Source organism: Aspergillus puulaauensis, chromosome 4 (assembly GCF_016861865.1).
Source record: "Aspergillus puulaauensis MK2 DNA, chromosome 4, nearly complete sequence".
Lineage (NCBI taxonomy): Eukaryota > Fungi > Ascomycota > Eurotiomycetes > Eurotiales > Aspergillaceae > Aspergillus > Aspergillus puulaauensis.
In genome coordinates, this window is record NC_054860.1 from 327,982 (window position 1) to 355,438 (window position 27,457).

The 27,457-nt window shown below is 55.3% G+C and overlaps 9 protein-coding genes across 9 annotated transcripts; 5 read left to right on the plus strand and 4 right to left on the minus strand.

The window, feature by feature from the left end:
* Positions 1-622: 622 nt before the first annotated feature.
* APUU_40138A (putative NRPS-like protein biosynthetic cluster) lies at positions 623-2,567 on the minus strand (the record flags this gene model as incomplete). The annotated part of the gene is made up of 5 exons (XM_041703177.1): positions 623-1,266; positions 1,325-1,487; positions 1,544-1,789; positions 1,838-2,221; positions 2,289-2,567. 5 exons carry the CDS (start codon positions 2,565-2,567, stop codon positions 623-625), a joined length of 1,716 nt encoding a protein of 571 aa, XP_041555888.1.
* A 767-nt stretch (positions 2,568-3,334) lies between these two features.
* On the plus strand, positions 3,335-5,235 carry APUU_40139S (MDR family MFS transporter; the record flags this gene model as incomplete). Its single annotated transcript, XM_041703178.1, has 6 exons — positions 3,335-3,517; positions 3,561-3,656; positions 3,703-3,839; positions 3,885-4,070; positions 4,122-4,509; positions 4,600-5,235. 6 exons carry the CDS (start codon positions 3,335-3,337, stop codon positions 5,233-5,235), a joined length of 1,626 nt encoding a protein of 541 aa, XP_041555889.1.
* Positions 5,236-5,748: 513 nt separating this feature from the next.
* On the plus strand, positions 5,749-6,615 carry APUU_40140S (uncharacterized protein; the record flags this gene model as incomplete). Its single annotated transcript, XM_041703179.1, has 1 exon — positions 5,749-6,615. The coding sequence occupies one exon, from the start codon at positions 5,749-5,751 to the stop codon at positions 6,613-6,615; it is 867 nt and encodes a 288-aa protein (XP_041555890.1).
* Positions 6,616-7,226: 611 nt separating this feature from the next.
* On the plus strand, positions 7,227-7,952 carry PRE7_1 (proteasome subunit beta type-6; the record flags this gene model as incomplete). The annotated part of the gene is made up of 2 exons (XM_041703180.1): positions 7,227-7,252; positions 7,331-7,952. 2 exons carry the CDS (start codon positions 7,227-7,229, stop codon positions 7,950-7,952), a joined length of 648 nt encoding a protein of 215 aa, XP_041555891.1.
* A 1,237-nt stretch (positions 7,953-9,189) lies between these two features.
* Positions 9,190-10,491, plus strand: APUU_40142S (alpha/beta hydrolase; the record flags this gene model as incomplete). The annotated part of the gene is made up of 1 exon (XM_041703181.1): positions 9,190-10,491. One exon carries the CDS (start codon positions 9,190-9,192, stop codon positions 10,489-10,491), a length of 1,302 nt encoding a protein of 433 aa, XP_041555892.1.
* Positions 10,492-10,781: 290 nt separating this feature from the next.
* APUU_40143A (non-ribosomal peptide synthetase) lies at positions 10,782-15,260 on the minus strand (the record flags this gene model as incomplete). The annotated part of the gene is made up of 1 exon (XM_041703182.1): positions 10,782-15,260. The coding sequence occupies one exon, from the start codon at positions 15,258-15,260 to the stop codon at positions 10,782-10,784; it is 4,479 nt and encodes a 1,492-aa protein (XP_041555893.1).
* An 823-nt stretch (positions 15,261-16,083) lies between these two features.
* On the plus strand, positions 16,084-23,086 carry APUU_40144S (non-ribosomal peptide synthetase; the record flags this gene model as incomplete). The annotated part of the gene is made up of 2 exons (XM_041703183.1): positions 16,084-17,559; positions 17,615-23,086. 2 exons carry the CDS (start codon positions 16,084-16,086, stop codon positions 23,084-23,086), a joined length of 6,948 nt encoding a protein of 2,315 aa, XP_041555894.1.
* Positions 23,087-23,191: 105 nt separating this feature from the next.
* APUU_40145A (cytochrome P450) lies at positions 23,192-24,803 on the minus strand (the record flags this gene model as incomplete). Its single annotated transcript, XM_041703184.1, has 2 exons — positions 23,192-24,165; positions 24,212-24,803. 2 exons carry the CDS (start codon positions 24,801-24,803, stop codon positions 23,192-23,194), a joined length of 1,566 nt encoding a protein of 521 aa, XP_041555895.1.
* A 389-nt stretch (positions 24,804-25,192) lies between these two features.
* APUU_40146A (uncharacterized protein) lies at positions 25,193-27,103 on the minus strand (the record flags this gene model as incomplete). Its single annotated transcript, XM_041703186.1, has 1 exon — positions 25,193-27,103. One exon carries the CDS (start codon positions 27,101-27,103, stop codon positions 25,193-25,195), a length of 1,911 nt encoding a protein of 636 aa, XP_041555896.1.
* Between the last annotated feature and the right edge of the window lie 354 nt (positions 27,104-27,457).

A 27,457-nucleotide genomic window follows, 5' to 3' on the forward strand; every position in this document is an offset into this window, starting at 1 on the left:
TTCGAACTCGCCCGCAGCCGTTGGAGAATAACTCGTCACAGCCAGCTAAACCCGTTTCGAGGTACCATGCAGTAGATTCTGGGTTCCAGGTTCCAGTTTCCAGTTCCCACTCCTGCTTCGTAAAGGCAGTCCGTCTGAGTGGCCTGGTAGTTTTGGCCCCTGTCTTGCTCTGGAGCGGAGACTACCTAGTCTCGTACTTTGACACCGCGGACTAGACTTGGTTAGGGGCTGGCAAGCGAGTGCTCGAAGTTGAAACTTGGCGGAATTACTCACCAAGTGCCCTTGTGGCAGAGCATGGTGATGTTTACGGTCCTGCTGATGGCGCCTTGTCTTGGCTGGATTGAACTATAGGACGAGGTAAGTATTGGTACTTTGTTTGGGTTTGCTTTTTATGCTCCTCCCTATGATAGTACTTTTGCCGTGTTCGATGAAGTTCATACCGATATAGCTGATGTACATTTTTATATTTGTAACAAGTTCCTTACCAACAATATGGAGTATACAAAATATAAACAACGGCTAAATGCAGACTGATATGTTATGGTCGTACCATCAATAGCATATACGTAGTTGTATATTCATCGCTTCGCTTTATATAGGAATAACAGACTCAAACCAACAATCAACTAGATAAAGTCTCCCTAAGCTTAAACTTGAGCGTCTTCCCATTACTGCTCTTAGGAAATTCATCCACAAAGCGAATATTCCTACGCAGCCAGTGCGGCTCACTCAACGCACTCTCCACCAGCCGATTCAACTCAGCCTTGATAGTCTCCTCATCCACATCAACCATCTCCTTCGGGGACCTGACAATAAACGCATAAGGCCTCTCACCCGCATCCTCATCCCGCACACCCACAACAGCCACCTCAGCAACAGCAGGATGCGCCGCAAGATGCGACTCAATCTCCACAGGCGCAACCTGCAGCCCCTTAACCTTCATGATATCCTTCTTCCGATCGACGATATCAAGGTACGGCGTGTCCTTGCCGTCCCTGGTCTGGAGTCGGAAGACAGCAATATCCCCCGTGCGCAGCCAGCCCTCGTCGTCGAAGATCTCTTTCGTGGCTTCGGGCTGGCCTAGATATCCCTTCATATTGCTGGGCGATCGCAGGAGGAGCTCGCCTGGCTCGTCGTACCGGTCTACCTCGACGTCTTCGGTGGTTATGAGCTTGGCTTCGACGCCGGGGAGGAGACAGCCGTCTGAGCCGAGGTAGATGTAGTTGGGGTTCGTGATGGAGATGATCACGGCAGTTTCGGTGAGGCCTATCGTATAATATTAGATTGGAAGACCGGAAGGATAGAGGTTTTGTGCAAGTCTTACCGTAACCAGGGAGAACCTGCCACGTTGGACGGACCTTGCTCAGGGCATCTGCAAGACGGGGTCCAAACGGTCCAGAGCCGGTAATAACAGATTTGACAGACGACAGATCGTACAATTCGAAGAGGAAGGGGTTGTTAACCAGGGCAGAGATAATAGGGGGTACCTATCACCAATTAGCCACGATCAGACCAAGACATGGAACAAGACAAGGGAGCCCACCAGGTACAGCCTCTCGATTTTGTATTTCGCAATCGAAGCCAGAGCAGCCTGCATGTCGAAGCGAGCATGCAAGATATAGGTATCCCCGCGCCAGGCAGTCAAGTGCGCCAGAATCAACCCGTAGCTGTGACTCAGGGGTAGGAAGCCGAGTGCAGTCTCAGTGCGGCCGTGTTTGTGTAGTGCTTCGAATGTCCCTGACTGAATTACGTTTGCGATGATGTTGTAATGCGTTATCTGGGCGAGTTTCTATTTCGTTGTTAGCTGGATTGACAGGTGGTAGGGTAGGGGCTTTACCTGCAGTCCGGAAGTTCCACTGGTCGGACAAAGGTATGCGACCTGCTCCTTGCCCTGACCAGGTGTCCATTGTAATGGCTCGATCTGGGGAAGGGAGGCTCCCTCCTGGACCAGTAGTTCGACTGTCTTCTGTCCCTGGTCGGGAAGAGAAGATGTCTTCGCAAGCTCCTCCGGCAGGTCGAGTAGATACACCTTGGGGTCTTGGACTGCACTGTCGGCAAGAGCGTCGTTAGCCGTCGACAGCAGCGAGCGACAGGTAAAAAGGACACGGCATTTAGTGAGAGTGATATGTCGTTTGATTTCTGCAGCAGAGCTGGTCGGGTGCATGAGCAGACAGACGCCGCCCACGCGGTGGACAGCCCACGAGGCGATCAGGAAGTCGATCTATAACGTCAGTACTCAGTGCCCAGTTCCAGTTGGAAAGTCCGGAGTCTAAATTCTGGAGACGCACCGTGTTGAAACTGAAGATCCCAATGACCTTGTCCCAGGGCGAGCCTGCATTCGGCCCCCAGCCCAGTTCACGGCTCAGGCTGCGCGAGAGAGCATCGACCCGGGTTGCGATCGTCTGGAGGGTGTATGACTTGTCGGAAACAGCGCAGGTCAGGGTCGGGCTGTCGGCGGTCCAGTTGTAGAGGTGGCGGTTGTCGCGTTGGAGCAGGAAGTCGTAGATAGGGAGCGAGTCGGGGATGGGCATCATGGCACGGCCCCATTCTGGCGGAGTGAAGATCATCTTGGAGACAGAACTTGATTGTAGACTACAGTGTACTGACACTATTGATTGACATCAGATGGGCGAGCTGGACCAGAACCCAGAGCTGTTGGTGCCATGCTATTGTATAATGTATACTGTGCCAGCAGAATAACCTCAGCGATCGTCTGGGGCCAATTCTTGCTCTTCCTTAGTCGAATCCTTCTTCCTGACAGGGAAGTGTCTGCGAGCGGACGTTGACCGAGCCGTAGCGCCACTCTTCTCACTCAGCATTAGCAATTGCATACTGCAATATCCCTCAATATGGCGAGGTTAATAATGTCTGTCTGCAGACCGGAGACGACTCCGGGGCTGAATGGGTGGGCCAGAGGCTGACCGTGCGGATTATGCAAGCAGTGAGCCAGAATTAATCTGGACCAGACCCTCCATTCAGCTGGATGGAGCCTTTCAGACTTGTTACTTTAGTGTAACTGTTAGACGCTCTAGGGCCGGATTATGGGGCTGATGGGTCAGATACTGCAGAGATCTCACGCACAGCCAATGGAATGCGCCAAATCAGATCGTGTTGGACTCGGCGGTCGGCCGGTAATGGTATTCAAAAACAAAGAAACAGCGAAATGCGTTACTGGTAGTCGTTACTTAGTCGTTACGCAGGCTTTGTGCCTAAACCGCTAAACCACCGGCTGCGCATTGCAGGGCCACGACGCCTGGATGCCTGCGCAGAATTCTACTTAATGATGGGGTGTCAGAAAATCAAAGGGTCAGCTGCGTTTGACTGATTGTTTTTCATGCCCACCATGGAAATGGAAAAATCCGAGAAGACTCAGACCCCAGCGCTGACGCCAGAGGAGCTCAGCCAGCGCTCGCCCACGCCCTCGACTGAGGACGAGGAGGAGGTCCATTATGTCGGCCACCTGAAGTTCTCGCTCATCTTCATCGGCCTTTGTCTGTCGGTCTTTCAAGTCGCATTGGTATGTTTTCACCGGTCGCTGCTTTCGTTGCTAACAGGAACAGGACGAGGTGGTGCTGGGAACTGCGATCGCGACCATCACCGACGAGTTCCATTCGCTGCAGGACACTGGCTGGTATGGATCAGCGTACTTGTTCACGGTGTGTATATCCATGGAGAATACAGGGGGAAGGCTGACATTCGCAGGACTGCGCGTTCCAGCTGGTGTTTGGCCGGCTGTACTCGATGCTGCCGGTCAAAACCGTCTACCTGGGCGCTCTGCTGCTCTTCGAGATCGGATCGATCATCTGCGCAACAGCCCCTAACTCGATTGCCCTGATTCTGTGAGTGCGACGGCCGTAGACAAACGACAGAGCTGACAGTTGTAGTGGTCGCACGATCGCAGGCATTGGCGCAGGAGGGATTCTGTCCGGAGCCCTAACGATCCTCTCGCAGTCCGTGCCCAGAGCAAAAGTGGCGGTCTTCAACGGCATTCTCGGTGCTGTCAATGGTGTCGCGTTCATTTGCGGTCCTCTGCTCGCCGGTGGAATCATCAATGGCACCACCTGGAGATGGTAAGACGCGATCGTGAACTTCTCTGAAAGGCCAGGAGGCTAACTGCTCAGGATCTTCTATATCAACCCGATCATGGCCGCCCCGACCTTCGCCATCATCATCTTCATGCTCAAGGTAAAAGCCCCGACGACGCCGCCGACGACGTGGAAACAGAAGATTGAGAAGCTCGACTTGCCTGCGTTTACCCTGTTCCTCGCCTCCATCCTGTGCTTGATCCTGGCCCTGCTGTGGGGAGGCAAGGAGTATTCGTGGAAGAATGCCCGGATCATCGTGCTCTTCATCCTGTTTGGAGTGCTCATGGGGGCATTCATGGCAGTGCAAAGCAGAAAGGGGGATGAAGCACTCGTTCCGATGGGAATTGTGAAACGGAGGAGCATCGCGTTTGGCATGTTCTTCTCCTTCTGCACGTCAGGGACAGGGTTCATCCTGGAATACTACGTGAGTGCCACCCTGCAGAAACATGGACTAGAAAGCACAGCCCAGAAACATGAACTAGAGAATTTGAACTAACTGGATGTACTGGTTTAGCTGCCGATCTGGCTACAGGTGATCAAAGACCTGTCGGTCATCTCGTCCGCGGTCAAATTACTCCCCATTATCGGGGCGGCCGTTGTCTTCACGACGCTGTGTGGAATCCTGACCCCTGTGATCGGCCACTACGTGCCCTTCATGATCATCGCGACGGCCCTCCTGTCCGTGGGAATGGGCCTCCTGTCGACGCTAGAGTACACGTCGCCGATCCGCGATGTGCTAGGGTATCAGGTTCCGGCCGGTGTAGGCCTAGGGTGCGCCCTGCAGCAGACCCTCGTAGCAGCGCAGACAATCCTGCCAATGAACGACATCCCCATAGGCGTGTCGCTGATCGTGCTAGCCCAGACGCTAGGCGGCACTATTGCCCTGTCGGCCGCAGACACCATTTACACAGGGACCCTGGCGTCGACCATCAGCGCGCGGTTCCCGGAGGTCAGCGCCTCTGAGGTCTTGAACGCCGGTAACCGAGAGATCCGCAACCTCGTGCCGGCGGAGTCCCTGGCGACGATCATGGGGTTGTGCAACGCGGCCATCGTGAAGACGTGGTACCTCTCCATTGGGCTAGCAGCAGCATCGGTCATCGGCGTGCTGGGCATGGAGTGGAAGCGAGTCACGGCCGGACCGCAGAAGTAGATCAGATTCAGACGCAGGCTTCGCAGATAGACACTAGCAGATAGATTGAATAAGAGAGTTACATTGATAGACGAATCTGAAACGGCAAAGCCACAGCGAGGTCATCTCTGTGACACGCCTGAGACTGGCACAGCCTGGCGTTTAAACGGCTGAATAGACTGTCGGAGCGGCCGTTTGGAGAACTCGCAGCAGAAGGTTGTGATGCCACCGGCATTCTGTGGTTCTCCTCGTGGGCGCGGTGATCCTAGCGCTTATCCTAATATTGGGAGCGAGTCAGGGACCGTTGCAGGCTGGTCCGCTGAATCAGAAGGAGAATCGATGAAGAAGACTTCTCCACCGGCCATCCTTGTCGTGCAAAATGCCCGACTGGCTTGTCCGCAGATCACTGTGATGCCATCCTCACCACCCTGGCCGCGAACTGGATAGCCTGTCAGGATATAAACCGGTCCTGCAGCTGCTGCACTGTTGCGCCTTCTACGGCTGTACTTATTCCTACGCTGCCCTACATTCATCATGACCACACGCCCACGACGAGCCCTCGCAAAGCGACAGCCACAGCAGCAGCAGCCATTATCACAATTACAAGCAGTACAAGCACAACAAGCACAACCATTACAACAAGCACAACTACAGCACCAGACGATAACGACAAACCCAGACTTCCCAGACCTATACTCAACGTACAACGTGTCTCCTCCGTCCCCCACCAGCAGCACCACCACCAGCACCACCACGAGTAACAGCACGAGCATGTCAGAGCCCTCCCCCGCCAGCTGGCTCTGGCCCCTCCCCAGCCAGACAGACGACAGTCGCAAGTGCAACGAACCAAGCCCCCAGCGAACTCCACAAAACGGCCCCCAGAACGTTGGCCCAGGGCGACCCACTGCCCGACGCGTGCAGCGCTGTGGAGTCGGCCAGAGCCGACACGCCCACCCCGACAGAGCCAGAGACCGGCCGTGCAAATCCCCGGGCAGTGGCTCTGGCACGGGCAGCCTGATGGAGGTGCGCTGCTGGGACCATGGCTGCGAGGGGCGGAAATTCTCATCTCTGGGAAATTACCGGCGACACCTGCGCGAGAAGAACGGGCAGGCCAAGGTCCATCCCTGCCCGGACTGTGGGCGGGTCTTCACGCGGTCGACGGCGCGGAACTTCCACAGGGAGTCTGGAACCTGCGGACTGAGCCCGAGGCAGCTGATGCTCCAGATGCAGATGCAGGTGCAGGTGCAGATGCAGCAGGTCCAGCAGGCCCAGCACGCTCAGCCTCTGCTCGCGTCGACGGCCTCCTTCTATCCGCCCCTGAATGTGCCCTCGCCGCCGTTCGACTTTGACTGGGGCCAGATGGACCTGTACTCGCCGGGTGTGTTATGGGGGAGTCGATGATATTCACAGTCGATGATATATCCTACATTTCTTTTGTCTTGTGGTTTCAGCGTGTTTTCTGTACATAGTACCCTTTGTCTTGCTGTTCGAATCCAAGTCCTGATTCTTCACGAATCCATCACGCAATGCACCGCGCCCGAAGTGGAGCCTGAATTCCAACTCAAACTCGAACCGGTTTACGTCTTGGTCTTGACTTCTTCTGTTTAGTCTTAACTTCTTCTGTTTAGGCGTTTCAGCCGGCGGCCGATCGTGCAGGTGTGCCTTGACGCTGCTCCCACTAGCGCTTATGCCGGCGCTGCTGGTTCAAGACGCGCTCGCGAATCAGAGCCCTGCAGACTGCGTGATTGACGTGGTGTCTTCTGCCTGCTGACAGCGTCGTGCTTATATACGCCGGCTGGGTTTGTTCTTGTGCTGCCCACTCCAGCCCTCGGAAGACGTCCGGTAAGGCCGAAAGATCACACCGACCAGTCCTAGTGCCTGTTACGATATTACGCATTTATTCTGCTCTTGCTCTTGCTCTGCTCTTAGCTCTAGAAGAACTTTGTTTCCAGTTTATTTTCGTTGTTCGGTTTTTTTGCTGTTCTTATTTCCGTTCTAGCGAGACATACACCATGGCAAAGGAAACTAGATTCTACCCGTATGCCTCCACTATAACCCTACTCTACACCTACTCTACACCCTACTCTACAAAGGTTCACATTGTTAACGATCGTAGATACACCAGCAACGGCGGCGCCACACTCGGCATCTCCGGCCCCGGGTTCGCGATTCTCGCCGGCGACACCCGCTCAACCGCCGGCTACAACATCAACACGCGGTACGAGCCCAAGGTCTTCACAATCCAAGACGCCGAGCGCTCCTCAATCGTGATCTCCGTGATCGGGTTCGCTGCCGACGGGCACGCCCTGAAGGAGAAACTCGACCACATCGCCGCCATGTACAAGTACCAGCACGGCCGCAATATCAGTCTCCGGGCCTGCGCGCAGCGCGTCTCGACTCTACTCTATGAGAAGCGCTTCTTCCCGTATCAACTCCAGACTATGGTCGCGGGGCTGGATGCAGATGGGGAGGGGGCAGTGTACTACTACGACCCGGCGGGGTGTATTGAGAAGCGCACGCATTGTGCGGCCGGGGAGGCGAGTAGTCTGATGCTGCCGTTCCTGGACAGCCAGGTCCCCCGCCTGGGGAGGCTAGACCAGCACACGGCGGAGCAGCTGGTGCGAGATGCGTATCAGGGGGCGACGGAGAGGCACATCGAGGTTGGGGATCACTTGCAGATGCTGGTGGTGACGGGGGACGGGGTATCCGAGCAGATCGTCGATTTGAAGAAGGATTAGCTACTTTAGCCAGCTCGTAGGTTAATGTTATTGAAAGGATTAATTAAGTGCGTGCTTTGTTTCTGGAATAACGAAACGTGGGAGACAGTCTGGCATCTGCTTGCCACATACCACATTAGCCGGATGCCACGATATCCGGATCATAATACCGAGCAGGAGCAAATGTCCCAGCTAGCCCCACCTACTGTTTCCGCAGGCCGATGTGTTGGATTACGGCTCTTTCATTCGTCCTGCTGCAGCTGCATGCCAATACGCAGTCGGGCCCGCACCGTGCGACTGCGAGTTTCGACCGAGTCGCACGCCGAGTGTCTCCGGAGTATTGTGGGCCACGGCAAAGTACGTGCTTTCAGCCCCCAATGCCAGCTGAGAGTGAGGAGTCTGCCCATGTGGTTGTTAATGTCGGTGGCAACTAACTGGTAACTGCATCAGCTTATTCAGTGGGGGGAGTGGGGAGCAAGCCCTGCCTGCTTCACAACATGAGCTTTCAGCCCCAGGGTAAAACAGCTGCACTCAGAGTAAAGTAAAAGAGCTTCGGGCCCATCGTCACGGCATCTGGCCGTCTGACAGGCGGTCAAACCCGCCTTGGTAGTGGATCCGGCTTCGCATCCCTCGATGAGTCGATGGGCTGAGGTGATCGAGCTCTGCAAAGTCTGCCGGTGGCGTTGAGTAAATGCCTGGAACGCGGTGGCATACAGATCCTTCAAGCCATGTGGGTTCATGCAGTGGATTCAAGTAGTGGGTTTAAGCAGTAGAGGCGCAGCTGGCGTGCGAGGGAGATGCTGGATCGTTTACCCGTGCCAACGGTTGGGTCTTGATAGGCCTGGGCGATTCCTCGCGATCGTGTATTGCAGATTTGCAAACTCGTCTTGGGGAGCCTGAACGGTATTTTACTCTAATTGCGGACGGCTGTTCCTTGGTGACTTTCCTTGGTGCATCCTGCTGACAGCAGCTGTATAGTATCTTGTTAGTAGATGGTGTTTGCATGAAGATGACTGGAGAACGAGGCGAAGGAGCTGCTGTAATCTGCTCGACGGCTAACAGCATCAAGGCATGAGGGACTTATAGCTCGATATAATTTGTAATTCGGCCAAGTGGTTGTGCTGGGCTGGATATCACACTCGCTTGTCTGACGCAGAACCGAAGTACCTCTGCACTTTGCTGGATATATGTCTCTATAACGCTCGTTCCATCTTTCCCCCTCCATAGATCACCTGCCTATCATATCAGATTCAGCAAGATGCGCATTCTCTGTCTCCACGGCCACACGCAAACGGGGCCCGTCTTCGAAAGAAAGACGCACCGGTTGCAGCAGCACATCCAGATAGCGTTCCCAAATGCCTCCTTCTACTTCCCAACGGGAGAAATCTCATACAAAGTCTCGGACAGACTGGACTATCTGCAAGACATCCAAAGAGAAAGATCCGATACCTTCAAAGACCCAGACGAAATCGACACCCATGCCTGGTTCCGGCTACACGAAGACGATCCACCAACAGGCCTGCTCGACAGCATTAACAGGGTAGCCGAGATACTACGCACAGAAGGCCCCTTTGACGGCATCATCTGCTTCTCCCAAGGCTCCGTAGTCGGGGGCATGGTTGCATCTCTCCTTGAGGGACCTCGACGACGCCAAAGATTCGAAGAATACGCCGCCACATTCCCAGATGCCGTGCGGTATCCAGAGCCCTACAAAGACCTCGATCACCCACCCTTCAAATTCGGCATCACATACGGCGCCTACATGGGCGTCAGCCCCGTCTTCTCCGCCTTCTACGAAAACCCCATCATCGAGACCCCCTTCCTCCACTTCATGGGAGAATTCGACCCCGTCGTGCCATCTGAGATGGCCGCCGCAGTAGACAAAGCACAGATTGGGGGAGCTCGACGGCGGAAAATCATGCATCCAGGGGCTCACGCAATCCCCATCGGTGCTGAATACCACGAGGCTGTGGTTGACTTTATCCGGTCTGTCGGTGATGGCTCGTACTTTAGCCTTCCCACCAGTATTCCTGAAGAGGGCGTTCCATCACTGGATTACCACGACTCGCCAGACCAGACACCTATCCAGACGCCCTTGTTGACGCCGTCGCTGGCTACGGCAGCCACATCAACACCGCTGCCATCTACTGAAGAGCCTCTCCTGGCGTCTGAAAAGCTAGACCGATGGCGGAAATCGCGGAGCCCGCGCAGACCTATCTCACGTCGTGGCCGTTCATTCTTCTCTGGCCGGAGGTCCACCAGCTCTAGTGCTGTATCCAGAGCTGAATCGCAACATTCAGACGTTACTCAAATACAGGCACCGTCTGAGTTCGACTCTGTCTCGTCTTCAACAGGCAAAGACCCTGGCGGGGTTGTTACAGTGGTGGAGGAGGACATGATGGAGCCGGGATACGACACAGAGGACTGGCAGGAGCTGATGCTGTCAGATCTGCTCAACATGATACTCAGGCGGCAGGGCCGGCCTGGGAAATTCTACTTTGTGCCAGATGGGGGAGACGGTGAGGGCTTGGTGAATGGGATGGGGATGGGTTTAGAGTAGATGCTCAATCTGTTGTCGTTTTCATGTTTCATTCTTTTCATTCTGTTTCATCTTTTTATCTGATCTTGTCGACCAAGTGAATACGTGTTAGGTTAAGACTGCAGTTATATTTTCTATGTACATATGAATTCAGATGCAATGTCTGATATCGTCTTTTTAAATTATCAAAACTTCAACTTAAAGGCTGGTAAAGAGATTGTATCACAATAAAAGAAACAATACAAGGTCAAGTTAAAGTAGAAGTAAACTGAGTATATCAAAGATGTAAGAAAGGCAAGATATATACATAATTAAAGAAACAACCCCGGTCGAGCCTCGTTAACACGGGATCTGGTAAACACCTTCGCCGCAGCAGTTGCACTCGGAGACTCAGAGAAGAAGCCAGCTTCCACGAGAGTCCGGACATTGCTCTTCATTGCAGCATCGACCTGGCCACTCGGTCTTGCATCTGCGGGCTGCTTCACCCCAAAGCTCATCTGGGGATCCTGCAGCATAGCCAGCACCGGCAAAAACGGCGCCTGGTTCGACTGGCGAGAAACAAAGTCCTGCGCAGCCTGTTTCCAGCTTTCAGCGGTCATCGGGGTCAGCTTCATGCCTGTTGCTTCCTTGATTAGCTCCCAGAAGCGCGAGACCGTGGTACCATTGTCCACATTATCAACGGATGGAGAGTCACCACTGGCTGCAAATGTGGTGCCCAGAATACGAGTTGATACCTCCTCAGCATCAGCAACGGTCAACCACTGCTCTCCTCCCTCAGCAGGATAAGCTCCAATCTGGATACAGGCCTGGACTAGCTTCCACAGAAAATCATCGGTATTCGGGACAGCATCCTGCTCAGTCCCGATAACCCAACCGGGACGGACAATTGAGACTCGATGGACAGACTGATGGCCCGCAAAGCGCGAGACCAGCTCCTCAGCAACGAATTTACTCTGGCTGTACCCGTTCGCCTGTTCCAGGGCCTTCAGGAACGACTCAAAGTCCTGCCCTGGGGATTTCTTCAACCCTCCCGAGACGAACGTGAAACTACCAGGCTCTGCCCACTGCGCTACAGCCGTTAACAGTTCCACGGTAGAGTCCACATTCGCAGCCTTGAGCGCCTGATACGGTGCCTGCCACTGCACGGCTGCACCGTTGTGGATGATTGAGGTGACTCGGGTCTCCGGCTCTCCTAGTCCGCAGAGCATCCGCCACTGCTCAGACTGGAGACCGAGCTGGGGCATTGCAAGATCCCCTGGCCAGCATTCCACCCGGCTTGCGTAGGAAGGGGACCACCATTTGGCTAATGTTGCAGTAGATACAACGCGGGCCATGCCCTTGGTGGCATCGCTTGCGCGCACATGCACGATTACTCGCTGCACGCTGGGGTCGGCGAGGAGTTGACGCAGGATCTGTGAGCCTAGCAGCCCGGTTGCACCAGTCAGGAAGACCCTTCGTTTATGCTTGACGGATTCCGACCGGCGTGTTAATTCCCGGTACACGCTCTGCAGCTCTTTCGACAAGTCAAGAGTTGGTACAGCCGGACTTGTCCTGCCTGATTGCGGGCCCTTGATCAGGTCTGCCAGGTCCGTCAGGGTGAGCTTGAGGTCGTATAATGTGCCGACTGTCATCTTGGTTCCCCACTCGCTGCGGATGAATGTCACAATGCTGATAAGCTGGATTGAGTCCAAGCCGAGAATAGACAGGGGGAAGTCCCGGCCCTCCAGGGCTGCTGTCTTCTCGCCGGATGCGAGATCCAGGATCTTCTGGTTGAGGCGGAGGGCAACGCTGTCTGAGGGATCAATGTCAGGAAAGACGGCACTTGTCTCGTCGAGCTCGATGATATTTCCACTCGGGCGACGCAGCTCCTCTCGTAGTGCCTTTCTCTCTAGTTTCCCAGAAAGCGAGGTGGGCATGTGCGGCCACAGCTGGTATCGAGTAGGTACCATATGGTGAGGGAGGACCTTTTCGAGCTGGAGCTTGATATCCGACATAGTCTTTATATCAGGGGTGCTCAGACGCTGAAGGATCTTCTCTGAGGAATCACCTCCATTCCACGTCTCTTCATCGCAGAAGAGAAACGCTATGAGATGGACCTGGCTCTCGTGTCTGAAGACCTCGACAGCAGTCCCAGCAGCCTTGGGGAATAACTTCGTAACATGGTATTCAACCTCTGCGATCTCAACACGCTGGCCTCGGATCTTGACCTGCGTATCTTTGCGTCCTTCGATAATGATAGACCCATCCTCATCAAAGTGCACCAAGTCACCCGTCTTATATAACCGTCTTGGTCCGGATCCCTTTGTCTTCGCCCAGCGGGGATCAAAGATATACGCTGCCGCCGTCTTCTCCGGATCATTCAGGTACCCACGACCAAGATGCCCTCCCTCGATCAGCAGCTCACCGGTAGCTCCTATGGGAAGCAGGGAGTCATGATCCTTCGGATCCACGATCCACGCCCTGCCCGCCGTGGGTGGACCAATATTGGCAGAATACGTATCCATCAAGACAGGGCGTCTCACAGTACTAACAACAGAGCACTCAGCCGGGCCATACGCATTCAGCAGAGTAAGCTTATCGGCCCAGACGCGCTGAACGTCCGTCGCCATGGGCTCTCCCGCCAAGGCAAGCGTCTTCAAACAAGGAACGTCTTCAGGACGCATATGACGGGCGTACGACGAAGTCAGGGATATCATATTCACGTTCATATTCCGTATAACGGGCGCGACGCTGCCGTTCCGGTCTTCCTCTGCTGGGACGCAGATGGTGCTGCCTGCCATTAAGGACCCAATTGTCTCGTAGATACTCAAGTCGAAGGCTGGGGATGAGAAGAACAGCTGTCGCGTGTTTGTGTCTAGGCCGAGGGCTGGGATGTGTCCTGCTGCGCCTACGGCGTAGCTCTGGTGGGTGGTCACAACGCCCTTTGGCTGGCCGGTGGTTCCGGATGTGAAGACGAGATACATGGCGCGATCAGAAGGGAGGTCCTTCTCTAGAGGAAGAGGGATGGCTTTTTCGGTGTGGGTGTCGAACCAGGCAGCGTCGACGACTTGGGCTGTTCCATTGAACGTGGTGAACTTTTCTTTGCATGATTCTGAGATTAAGATGGTTCTAGCCTGCACCATGTCCATCATGTAGTTGAGACGCTGCTCTGGGTAGATGGGGTCAAGCAGGAGGAATGCACCGCCGGCCTTCAGGGCTGCCAGCATGGACACGATCATCCACTGCGACCGGTGGAAGCAAATCGGGACCACTGTTTCTGGGCCGACGTTGCAGCTCTGGACCAGCCAGCTGGCGAGTCTCCCTGCGAGGGCGTCGAGTTGTGTGTAGGAGAGGGTGCCGTCCCAGGCAGATACAGCTGTGGCATTAGGACGAGCGGCGATGGAGTGACTGATTGCGTCCAAGGGTAATGGCGCTGGATATCGCTCAGCCATTCTATCCCAGGCATCAAGCACCGCCAGGTCCTGGGGAGAAATAATGTCAATGTCCTTCAGCTTTTCTGTCCCGTTCTTAGTGATGAGCTGGGAGACGATGTGCTCGAACTGGAAGACAAGCCGTTCCATCTGCGGTTGCGATATCAGGCTGTCGTCGTATGAAGCAAGCAGCTTAAAGGTTCCATTCCCGGCAAGGGAGCACTGCACGGTAAGGGCGTAGTTATAGAAACCAGCATCGATTCCAGCCTCGTTCTCCTCAGCAAGGAGATGGCTATATGGCTGCGACTCAGCCATACCTGCTGGCTGGAACGCAAAGAGGGTCTGGAAGTTGCAAATTGCCGCCGTAGTCGCGTTCAATCGCTTCAGATTCTGCAGTCCGATGTGCTGATGGGGAATTATCTCAGTGAAGTAAGCCTGCGTCGCCTGCAGATAGTCGCGTACAAGCTGGTTGCGGTTCACGTCCAGACACACTGGGACTGTTGCAAGGGTAGGGCCAACGACCTTGTCGATATCTGGCATGTTGCTGTTGCGCCCGCTTAATGTCGCTCCATACGCTACCTGGTCGACCCCGAGATGGCTGGACTGCACAAGGGCCCAGGCTGCGTTTGCGACGGTCGACAGAGTGACTCTTGACGGGCCCTCAATCGACAGTCTCGTCTCACGCTCGTAAACGCTGTTGGGCTGCGGTCGGTGTGTCGGAGCTGGCAGCCGGGGAAACAAATCCACATCCTCGATGTGGGCAGTCTTCTGCTTCCAAAACTCCTCAGTCTGCGCCTTTTGCTTCTGCTGGAAGGTGCGCTGGATGAACTGGCGAAACGAGGGCCGTTGTGGGATATCCCCGTCGGCGTAGACAGCGGCGACGTCACGCAGGATAAGCTCGACGGAGAAACCGTCGTAGATGCTGTGGTGGGCACTCCAGACCACATGGGAAGCGGAGATGGCCAGTCGCGACAGTGGTTCGCCCAGTTGCAGAGCGATCGCTTGATCTGCTGTGAGATATGCCTGCAGATCGCTGCAGTCGCTCCACGGGCCCACCGCGTGCTTCAGCACCACCTGCATGGCATTTTCTCCGAGCATCAGGATGCGCGTGCGCAGGATCGCGTGTTTCTGGAAGACGGCGCTCCAGGCTTGTTTCATGCGTTCCTGATCGACCCCGGGCTGCAGCTTGTACACATGCTGTGCCATGTACGCGCCCGGGGTCGTCACGGATAGGGCTATCAGGCCCTGCTGCAGCGGCGTGCAAGGGTAGACATCTTGGACTTGGTCGGGCGATGTGTTGCATTGTTTGGCAACGTTATTGAGGACATTGTTGAGTTTGTTTTGGGTCTTCGCCGGGGGAGCAGACAGAAGAGGAGACATGGCTGGGGCACATCAACGTGCACCAAACCAGCGTCTGAATATGTTGGATTTAGAGTATATGGCAAGAGAAATACAGTCCTCGCGGCAGCTAGCAACAGTCTACCTATATATGCAGTCACTCATTCCGTGTTAATCAAACTCCCTCGAGATGGTTCTATTATTGGGAATCCCCGAAGCCCCCTCGCTGTCTGGCATGTCGCTATAGATTCCATTAGCAATGCCATCGGGTAAACAATCAGTCAAACAGGATCCGCTAGGGCTAGATTGTTAGTGCTGAGTGTCAGCCTGATCCTTAGCCAGAATCCTTGGGGCTGCAGGGTGCATGCTGGCCTGCAGCTTCCTGCAACTTCCTGCAGAACGGCATCGACTCATCAGCGCAGGTTCTCCCGGGATCTCGGCCTTCACCAAGGAGTAAGAAGCCCGAAAACACGTTGTGGGCAGTGGTGTTCGCAGCATCGCCTCAGTGGAGGCCCGGTCCGCCTGAAGGGGCTGATCCTTAGCTGATTCTTAGCTCTCACCTCGTAGATTGTTCTGTTTATTTCCGACATTAATTTTCCTGCTCTGTATTTCAGCTGGAGGCGCTAGTATTTTTCAAATGCCTGCCACCGGGACTTTTGATTGATGTCTAATTGTCTATAGATGCTGCGAACAAACGATATAAAACATTGCGTCTTAGTATCGCAATAAGAGATATGTGCAGTTACAGCTGTCTGGCTAGCTGACAGTCCTCAGCATTCTCTCGTTATCCTGTTTTCTTATTTTATTTTGAAGCGTTCACATATCCAGCCTCTTTCTCTCTTCATCCCATACATTCGTTACCAAGATGTCTACACAGCCCTGGCTGCATCTTGAGATCAGGCGAATATGCGCCAACGTCCTGCAACTTGAACTGAACGATGTCGACCCCCAGCGCTCGTTCCTGGCACTGGGCGGCGACTCGTTGCTTGCCATCAAGGTGCTGGCCCAGTGTCGTGCACAAGGCATCACCATCAACATCGCCGATATCATGGCTGCTGGCACCATCGAGTCGCTGTATTCGCTGGCACAGGGTCCTCCAGAAGAGGCCTCGTCCGACAGCAGCATCGTGGACAGCTCAGTACCGGACCTGGGCACTCTCACACCGACCACAGAGATCGGGTCGACCTTGGTAGACAAGATCTCGCCGGAGATTGAAGCCAAGCTGTCTGCTGTCTCTGCATCGCGAGACCATGTCGTCCAAGCTATTGTTCCTTGTTCGGCTATTCAGGACCGCATGCTCGTCAGCCAGCTGCAGAATCCCCATCTATACTCCTGCTGCTTTGTACTCAAATTCACACATTCACACCCTGGCCTCCCCGTGAGCGCCCAGCGTCTAGGAGAAGCCTGGACTCAGGTCGTCAAACGGCACTCCAGTCTTCGCACAGCTCTGGTCGAGAGCACACAGCGACCGGGCCACTATAACCAGGTTATCCTGGCCGAGATCACTCCATCCATTGAATACTACGATGGCACCGAGCACCTCTCCTCCCCCGAGTTCAACGCCAACACCCCCGTTACCTTCGAGGCGCATACGATCCCCCACCGCGTCCAGCTCGTCCAAGCCTCCCCCTCCGACCTCTATATGAAACTCGATGTATCACACGTGCTGGTGGATGGACAATCGGCGGAGGTTCTCCTGCGAGATCTAAGCGACGCCTATCGTGATGGCAAGCTCTCTCCAGCCTCATTATCATACAGTGACTATGTCACCTCATACCTCCACGAGCCCTCACGACAGGCTGAACCAGCGAAGGAAGATACCAGCCTGGATATCACTCCGCTGACAGTCCCAATGGACCGTCCAAACGAGGGACTGACTGGCTTTGACACCGTCAGTGTAGATGTGCCTCTGGACACCCACCTCGTCCAGTCTGTCTGCGCCCGATACTCCGTGACTCTCGCTACAGTGTGCCAGCTGGCCTGGGGACTCGTGCTGCGATGCTACGGAGGGACAGACAGTGTGTGCTTCTCGTACGTCAACTCCGGTCGCTCGATGTCTATCCCCGGCGTCCATGATGTGATCGGGCCTATCGTGCAGACTTCTCTATGCTCGATCCAGCTGCCTGCAGCGGATGAATTGTCCACGATCCTGCAGCGACTTCACAAGGACGCCCTACAGGCGCTGTCCCAGATCTCGCCTCTGGAGTCTGCAACCAGCACATCCAAGTCGGCGCGTCAGCTAAGTAACACGACCATGTCGTTCCAACATGCCATAGACGATCGTCCTGTACGGGGAGCGAACCTGTCGGTTGCAATCGAAGGGAAGGCCAACCCGACCGATGTAAGCCCTACTCTACCAATACATACCAATAAAGGCCACCACTAACAGGATGCAGTACGATATCTCTCTAGGAATCACGTCCGGTCCCGATGGTCTGTGTATTGACCTCGACTACTGGGGCTCACGACTTGACAAGGACAGTGCTACGGCGATGTTGGGTGCATTCGAGGCTGCAATCAGGGGAGTCCTCGGTTCTCCAGATGCTTCAATATCGAATATCAGTCTCCTCTCCGCAAGTGACGAGGCCCAAATCAGCCAGTGGAACTCGAGTATTCCCAAGCCCAGCCGGGTCTGTGTTCATGACAAGATCATTGAAATTTCCAAGCTCCAGCCGAGCGCTGCTGCTGTTAACTCCTGGGATGGAGATCTGACTTATGCTGAACTCACATCGCAAGCATCGACGCTGGCACACCATCTGCGTAATGATCTTGGCGTCGGTCCTGAGAGGTTCGTCGGTATCTGTATGGACAAGTCTAAATGGACTATTGTGTCCATGCTGGCGGTTCTCATGGCCGGTGGCATCGTCGTCCCGCTGGGCGTTTCCCATCCCAGGGCTCGAGTCAAGAGACTCCTCACAGACACCGCAGCAGTGGCACTTCTTGTCGATGCGAAACACGCTGGGAGACTCGCTGGCCTGGAGCTAGAAAGCACCTCCACCTTGACAGTGGACCAGCAGCTGCTGGAGTCTCTCCCCAGCTTGTCTGAGCCACCAGTATCTGGCACCACACCAGACAACGCTGCCTGGGTTATCTACACATCAGGAAGCACAGGCGTGCCCAAAGGGGTCGTGCTGCTACACCAGAATATCTCAACGAGTGTTTTCGCTCACGGAGGCATGTTCGGCGTCAACTGCACAACCCGCACCGCACAGTTCGCCGCCTACACCTTCGACGTCAGTCTCTCTGATATCGTCATGACGCTCTTCCACGGCGGCTGCATCTGCGTGTTCTCCGAGGAAAGCCGCATGAACAGCCTCACTGAAGCTCTCCAGACCCTCGCCGTCAACTACGTCAATCTGACTCCCACTGTCCTCGGCCTCCTAGACCCAGCTGAGCTGCCGGAGATCCGCACCGTTGTAGCCGGCGGAGAAGCAATGGACCCTGGCATCGTGAAGAAGTGGTCTCCGCATGCGAAGGTCTACAACTCCGTCGGACCGTCAGAGTGCACTATCATCGCCGTGGCAGCTGGACCTGTCACAGACCCTGCCCAGGCTGCGAATGTTGGATATCCCACTGGCACGCGATTATGGGTGACTCTCCCTACGGATCCAAACCAGCTTTGCCCAGTCGGCGTACCGGGTGAACTCCTGATTGAAGGCCCAATGCTCTCGCGTGGCTATCTCAATGACCCAGAGAAGACGGCTGCAGCATTCATCACCGACCCGGCCTTTATCAAGGGCCTGGAGACCCGCAATCCCGCATGGAAGGTCCAGTTCCAGGGCAGCCAGCGAAGAATGTACCGCTCAGGCGATCTCGTCCGGCAAAACAAAGATGGCTCGCTGGTTCATATGGGTCGACGGGATACGCAGGTCAAAATCCGAGGACAGCGAGTGGAAATTGGCGAGATCGAGTACTGGATTACGCAGTGTCTCAAGGACGTGCGCCGGGTGGCAGTGCTGGTCATCGAGCGCGGACAGGCAAAGGAGCAGAAGTCCCTGGTTGCAGCGATCGAATTCAAAGAGGAGAACGAGTTCTTCAAGCACGGCGACGATGTCTATCCAGCTGATAATGCTGAGGATCCTCCTGCTCCGCCGCAGCTACTGCCACTGACTGAGTCGCTGTCGGGGGCTCTCCATGAGCTGCGGTCGTCGCTGCTGGAGCATCTCCCACCATACATGTCGCCAACGATGTACGCACCAGTCTCACAACTCCCTCTGAATCTATCTGGTAAGATCGACCGACGCGCCGTAACCCGCTTCATCAACGACCAAGACGACGCACAGCTGCAGCAGTATCTCGCGGTCAGCGGTCCGCACAAGGAACCCTCCACAGAGACCGAATACAAGCTGCAGCAGCTGTGGGCGAAGACTCTCGGTGTTGATGTATCCCAGGTCAGCGCCGATAGTCACTTCTTCCACATTGGTGGTGACTCTGTTGCTGCCATGCGCGTCGTCTCTGTCGCTCGCGATGTCGAGCTGGTCCTTCGCGTCGCGGATCTGTTCGAGTATCCCCGTCTGCAGGAGCTCGCGCGTGTAGTCGAGAACCGTGTCCTAGAAGAGAATGACGAGGCAGATCCAGAACCGTTCAGTGTGTGGAGGGAGAACGCTGGCTTTGGCTCCAGCGAGGAAGACGGCAAGCTTGTCCAGGTTGCAGAGCTATGCGGTCTGCCCAAGGAGCAGATCGAGGAAGTCCTGCCCTGCACTGCACTTCAAGAGGGTCTCATCGCCCTTACGGCGCAGCAGCCAACGGCGTATATCGACCGCCAGGCATTCTCTCTTGCTGATACCGTGGACGTGGACCGATTCCGCGCTGCCTGGCAGACAGTCGTTGACAGGACTTCAACCCTGCGGACGCGAATCGTATCTGGACCAGAGACCGGCTCGTTACAGGTTGTTATCACGCCTGGGAAGATCGAATGGCAAGAGTCATCCTCATTGGAAGCATACCTTGAATCCGACAGACACACAGGCATGGCAACAGGTCTCCCCCTGAACCGTTTCGCCCTCGTCACCCAGCCCGACGGCCAACGGTTCTTCGTATGGACAGCCCACCACAGCACATACGATGGATGGAGCCGCGGTCTCGTTCTCCAGCAGGTCGCGAATGTATACATGGGCCATGAGCTGGCCCCGGCAGCCTCATTCTCGCGCTTCATCCAGTACGTCGAGCGCTCCCAGACACACGAGGCAACGGCTTCATACTGGCGCACACAACTCGCAGGCGAAGCCAGCGCCGAGTTCCCTGCCTCCCCAAGTGCAAACTACAGACCTCGTCCCCAGCAGCGCCATAAGCATGGTATCAGCTTAGCCAAAGCCGGCGGTTCTACCGGGGTCATGCTGTCGGACCTCCTTCGCGGGGCGTGGGCGCTCGTCGTCCATCAGTATACAAAGAGTGACCCTGTTTTCGCGGTTGCGCTTTCGGGCCGTAATGCCCCAGTGCGTGATGTGACGAATATCACCGGGCCTACGCTGACGACTGTCCCCGTGCGGGTTCCTATCAACCCAGAGCAGGGCGTGCAAGAGTTCCTACAGGACGTGCGACAGCAGTCCGTCGGGATGATTCCCTACGAGCACACCGGTCTGCAACGGATCAGGAAGATAGTTCCAGAGGTCGCAGCTGCGATAGACCTCAAGCATCTCTTCGTTGTGCAGCCAGCCAGCGACGACGAGAGACAGTTCAAAATCCCTGGGGTCGACGACCATCTTGTTGCTGTGGATGAGTTCGACAGCTACGGTCTCAACGTAGAATGCACGCTGTCCGGTCAGTCTGTCCATGTTGATGTCCGCTTCGACGAGAAGATGGTGTCGTCTGCGCAGGTTATGCGTCTGATGAGCCAGTTTGAGTCTCTGGTGCAGCAGCTGCATGTCCAGGGCCAGGGCAGCATTAAGATCAAGGATCTGGAGATGCTCAGTGTTGAGGATATCAAGCAACTGCAGAAGTGGAATTCGGAACCTCTTCCCAGCCCCCTTAATGAGACTCTGCATGGTCTAGTTGCATCTGTTGCTCGCTCCCAGCCTCAAGCCACGGCCATTGAAGCATGGGACGGGTCCTTGACATACGAGCAGCTGCTCTCCTATGCATCAACCCTCGCTAGCCACCTGGTCCATCTAGGGGTTGGACCAGAGGTTTCTGTCCCTGTATGTATGGACAAGTCCGTCTGGGCCATGGTCTCCTTCCTGGCTGTCTTACAAGCTGGGGGAGTTGTTGTACCCCTGGGAGTCGGCCATCCTCTTCCACGCATTGCTACGATTATGGCAGATACCAAAGCGCGAGTGGCCCTTGTAGACTCGAAGCAGGCCGGTCGACTTGCAGAGCTCATTTCGTCGCATGATATCTCGTTATTCCCCGTCGGCGCTGAAACCCTCGACAACCTGCCAGTTCCGTCGTCTATCTCAGTATCAGTCACCCCCGACAACGCTGCCTGGATCGTCTACACCTCTGGGTCAACCGGCCAGCCAAAAGGCGTCGTCCTCACACACTCAAATCTATCTACGGCCGTCAAAACCCACGGTGCCCGCTTCAGACTGGGCACGCATACACGCACAATCCAGTTCGCAGCACATACCTTCGACGCCGTGCTTCAAGACTACTTCACCACGCTCGTCAGCGGTGGAACAGTCTGCGTTCCATCCGAAGAAGACAGAATGAGCAACCTGGCCGGAACAATGAAGTCCATGGCCGTCAACTTCGCGAACTTGACCTCGACTGTCGCGCGCCTCCTCAGCCCCTCCCAAGTCCCCAGCTTGAAACTGCTCGTTCTCGCCGGTGAGCAGATCCAAGACGCCGTCGTCGAGACATGGTACCAACACGCCGATGTTCTTAACGTCTACGGCCCAACCGAGTGTTCCATAAACTCAACCTGCAACGGACCGATCACTGATCTCGCAGACGCCCAGAGCATCGGCTTCGGGATGGGTTCTCGCATCTGGATCGCCGATGCCACGAACCCGCAGCGTCTCAGCCCAGTCGGTGCACCCGGTGAGATTCTCATCCAGGGACCAGGTCTCGCCCGGGAATATCTGGGAGATAAAGCTAAAACAGACGCTGCGTTTATCCGCAATCCTGAATTCGCCGCGCGGTTTGGGCTCTCGGATTGTCGGGTCTATCGCACAGGAGACCTGGGGAAACAGACAGAGGACGGAAAGATACTGTATCTAGGCCGCATCGACACGCAGATCAAGATCCGGGGACAGCGCGTTGAGATTGGTGAGATCGAGCACTGGGTTGGACATCATCTGTCGGACGTCAAGCATGTAGCTGTGGTTGCCATCTCGCGCGGAGGAGACAGGCAGATGCGTCTTGCTGCGGTGATTCAGTTTGAAGATGGGAAGAAACCTGATGCTGAGACCTTTTCCCAGTTGAAGAAGACACTGGCCTCGCAGATGCCTAGTTACATGGTGCCTGGGCTATACATACCCGTTGACAGCACCCCATTGACTGTATCCGGCAAACTGGATCGAAGGGCTATCCGGCAGATGGTTGAAGATATGCCCGCGTCTGAACTCGAGCAGTACTTCGCTGGCGAAGTGCGCGAGGCACGAGTTCCTCCATCGACGGAAATGGAGAAGGCGCTGCAGCGCGTATGGGCAAATTCCCTAGGAGTTGAAGTCGACACCATTGGGGCAGACGACGACTTCTTCCAGCTGGGAGGGGATTCAGTGGTGGCGATGCATATCTCTGCTACGAGTCGCCAGGATCCAGCTCTTGCTGGCCTGGCTGTTGCTGATATCTTCTTGCACCCGCGACTCTCGGACCTGGCGGCGTTCTTGGAGGGCAGGGGTGTTGTAGAGGACTGGGATGTTGAGGAATTGGACGACGATAGTCCGTTTGCATTGCTTCAGGAGGCGTTAGATTTGGATTCTCTATAGTTGCATTATATGTCATTATCATCCTGTTCTTATTCTGCTGTTCCTATTCTGGCGGAGTTATGAATTTTTCGAATAAAATATCCATTGCAATCAATTCATCTGATACTATAGCGAAGACCGTCGTACCAGCACCTTCACACCAGCAGGGGGGACCACAGCCTCCGCCATCCAGCGATTAGGAGGCCTCTTTCCGCCATATTCCTCTGGAAACTTCACATCATAGTTGCTCAAAACATACGCAATAATCATCTTCAGCTCAAAGTCAATCAGAAACCGCCCAGGACAAGCATGCCGCCCATGTCCAAACCCAAGATAATGCGGCCCCGTCGACACAAAGCTCAACGCGCTAGTCTGTGCTGCATCGTCCGCCTCTCGAATGCGCGAGAACCTGAACGGGTCGTACTTGAGGGGATCCTCGTATGCAGCCCCGTCGACATGCGCCTGCTGGCTCAGGAACGAGAACTGGCTGCCTCTGGGCAGTTCCAGCCCTGCATCTGTTCTCACCCCGTCGGCCACCACCTTGCGAAACCCTGCTCGTCCGCCAAATGAGTTCAGTCTAATTGTCTCGCGCGAGACACTATCCGCCTTGACCATCTTGGAGACCTGGGCCTTGCTCCACTGCGTATCGGAACCTAGGATCTGCGCGACCTCGTCCCGGAGAACAGCGATGGTGTTGTACTCTTCGTCAGAGCCAAGTATGTTCAGCAGCATGTTCGTCACCTGGATACTCGTCTGGTGCATCGAGCCAAAGTTCGCCGCTGTCAGGCGTGTGGCGATGTTCTTCAAGTCGTATACTTCGTTGGGTCTTTTCTGATGCGCGTACCGCAGCATCATCTGGATGTGGTCCTGCGGTTCGACGTGTGCTGGGTCGTCTTTACTGTATTCGAGTGTCTTGATACGCTCATAGTAAAGCGGTTGGAAGTGTTTTCGCACTCGTCTGTTCGCCAGTCTGGCCTTGAGACCAACCAGAGGGCCTAGCAATGGACGTAGTATAGTAGGCAGCCCGCTAACCACTCCAGCGGTGATCAGGCAACCATCGACCGCATCGAGACAGTCGTTGAGGTATTCCTGGTTTCGACCTGCAGCTGATTAGTATACATGTATACCCAGCCATCAGACACTTACACAACGGCAATCCCACGGTAAACCGACTCGCAGCCTGGGCAACAACCATCCTGACCGTCGCCAGCAAGTCAATCTCCTTCCAATTCTCCCCATCGACACCAAAATGCGCATCGAACGCAACGCCCAGCTCCTCATTCAGCGCCGCGACAATATTCTCCAACACGGAATTCATCTCCGTCTTCACCAGCATCCCCTGCCACGGATTCTTAATATACTTCGCGTCCCCAAGACTATAATCCGCCTGATCGATTTCCACAAATGCCTCGTCCACACTCAGCACACTGTCCGGCTGCGCGTTCGCCCATCGCAGCGAGGAACCGGGTAACACCAGCTCGCAGCGCAGTCCAAAGCCAGGCAGGACCACCGCCTCGCCTTTCTTCAGGTATTTCTCCTGGGCTTCACGGAACAGCGACTCGCAGTCTGTGAGATAGGCCAGGCGCGTCATTAAGCTGAAGCTGGTCTTCCCTGGTGGTTCTCGTATATAGGCGACACCTTTAATGGTCGGGGCGCGGAAGAATGTCGCGTTGATGAGATAGAGCAGGGCTGCAGGGATGAGGCAGTAAACGCCTACCCCTAGCAGGCCGGTCTCCATTGCGAGCATGTCTTTGGCGATAATTGCAGTGATGTGTGAAAGAGTGAAGGAGTGATGGGAGTGATGGGGGTGAGTTTGACGAGACTCAGTGAGATTTTAGGGTCTACAAATATGACGATTCATGATTGATGGACTGGCCCACCGCTCAATCTAATTCGAGCCTCCTAATTGGCCTCTTATTTGCCATTGAGTATCAGTAGCGGTGAATATTCTTGGCGCCTCTATATACTCTATCAATGCGTAGTTGGTTGAATTGTTTGACTGTTCCAGATATATCCAGGTGCAGTATAACCAGCAGTATAACTATTGTTTCAATCCTCAGCTTACCACTACAGCCTTACATTGTATCTTGAATACTACAGCGATAACCGACCTAATAAATGTTCTACTTAAACAGCAATCTTTTGATTCCCTGTTAAAGATGGCCACGCCTCCAGACAGATGGTATACTTGGGAAAGATACATGGCTTGATAATACCACGCTGCCACCTCCACGCATCCAACGCCTCGTCCACAGACACCGGGCAGATATCCTCATTGCCATAGGCCCGGATCCGGAGCTGGTCAAGCTGCATAAGCATACTCGCCGTGGCATCGCCCTGCAGCAGCACCCCGTTCTCCAACGACCGGCCCTGGTGCACCATATGACACTGCGTGGGCCATAGATACGATGTCCCCAGGTACGCAGTATCCCCGTCCGCGACGATAGTATTAAAATGCGGCCTTGGCTCCCACCAGCTCGTGTCCTCGACGCGCAGGGTCTGGCGATACTGCAAGAGGGCGTCCGTGAGCAGCAGCGCCGATGTAGGGTCGACCTCGCGGACCTGCAGATGCACGTCCACCCCGTTCGCGGCGCGGTCGATCAGCGTCTGCGTTACCCTGGGGTCTACGAGCTCGGAGATGCTGACCATCAGGCTCCGCGACGCGCCGCGGATCAGGGCGTCCTGCGCACGACTGATATACGTCAAGCCCGCGACTGGGTCGTTGATCACCACTCCGAGACTCGCGAGCTCGGAAGCCAGTTCTGCGCGGCGCTCGTCGGTTGCGTCTTCATGGATGGCCTCATCTGTGTACCGCTGGAACGCTTCTGCAGCCGCAGGGGGTAATTCGATGGAGAAATCCGCCTTGTCGATGGGTCGTGTGTCCATGACGGCTCCGGTACTGAAGAGCACATGGGTGTCGATGATGATGCCTTTGGCATGCATGACCTGGCGAGGTCCGCCGGCAGGGGTGGTAAACATATTCACATGGATTTCGTTATCAGCAAGGACGTTTAGATACCGGTGGTACTCTGGCGATTCCTGGAACTCGGTCGGTCCAAGCTTCGATGCGACAATCGACATCTCAGCGTCAGGGTTCTGGATCCGGAAGTCTAACAGTGCATTGAGAACAGGCCGCGCATCGCCCTGGTTGCTCATGGAGAGGTTGAACACGGTCAGCCTGCGAGGTGCGTCCTCGATGCTGTCCACAGGCTGCGCATGGTCTCGGATGAACTGCTCAAACACGGCGAGATGCTCGGCACCGTTGGTCAATAGAGGGAATGTGCCAGGGGGCAGACTCCCCAGCAGCGGATCCAGCGAGCATCTACCATTCCGACTCCTCCCAACAATCGTGGCCTGGCTACGGAGCTCGTCTTCTCGGAACAGGAAAGCATCGACATCAAAGCTGGCCTCGAAATCGAGAGACATCACACTCTCATAGCGCGGTGCAACTTGCGCCGGGTCGATTACAATACTCTGCTCGGTCCCGTTGTATGGTATACCGGTGGCAACCAGCTGGCCGCCATCTCCCACGCGAATTATATACGGACCATCCAGCTCACAGCCACGCAGACGAGCCTCGAACTGGTCCCCGCGACGAAGCGGCATCGGCATCTCAGTCCGCGGTACCATAGAAGCCATCCGTATAATCCCATGCTTCAACGGCCCCAGGACATGCAAGCCATTCTCGCCTGGAAACAGCACGCGCGTCAAGTCCGCACTAGCCACCGTGAACATAGACGGCGGGTCTCTCGGGTTGATCAGTTGCAGCGTCGTGTCTAGCATGTGCATATCCGGAGCAGCTTCCAGCGATACGACACGCCAGGGCACACCGTCGAGAATCGCCGGGCGGCCCGCGAACTCCTCTATGCGCATGTCTTGGTGCATTGCGCGCTGGTCTCGCAGGAGCAGTTCGTGGGAGGGGCTCACGCCCATCACGTCGTAGAGTTTTCCATCGAGCTGGACTGGTCTTGGGGGGCGCGCTCGCTCTTTACGCAGTCGTGCGTGCAGGGGGAGGATCGGATCGTAGGGTACTCGCATTGCATTGCCAGCCGGGCTGTTGGGCTGCGTCCCGGATCTTGATAGGTGTGGATATAAGACGTCTAGATCACTTTGCTCCCAGTGAAGCGGGATGTTCGTCGGAGCGCATGCTGGAGGTACAGCTCCATGGGGTTAACCGTTATATTAGTACTGATGTCGATCTGTTACTACAAAATAGCATCATGTATGCAGCAGTGATGTCAATGTGTCCTGGGCCACTCGAACAAACTCGCACTACTGCAAGGAGGAAAGCTCTCATCTGTGATTGAAGGAAAGGAACTCAAGAGGAGGGATTTTCCGTCACATCAGCCACCTATCCTGTCGAGTGTCTACAGGCTTCGCCCAGATGAGGTG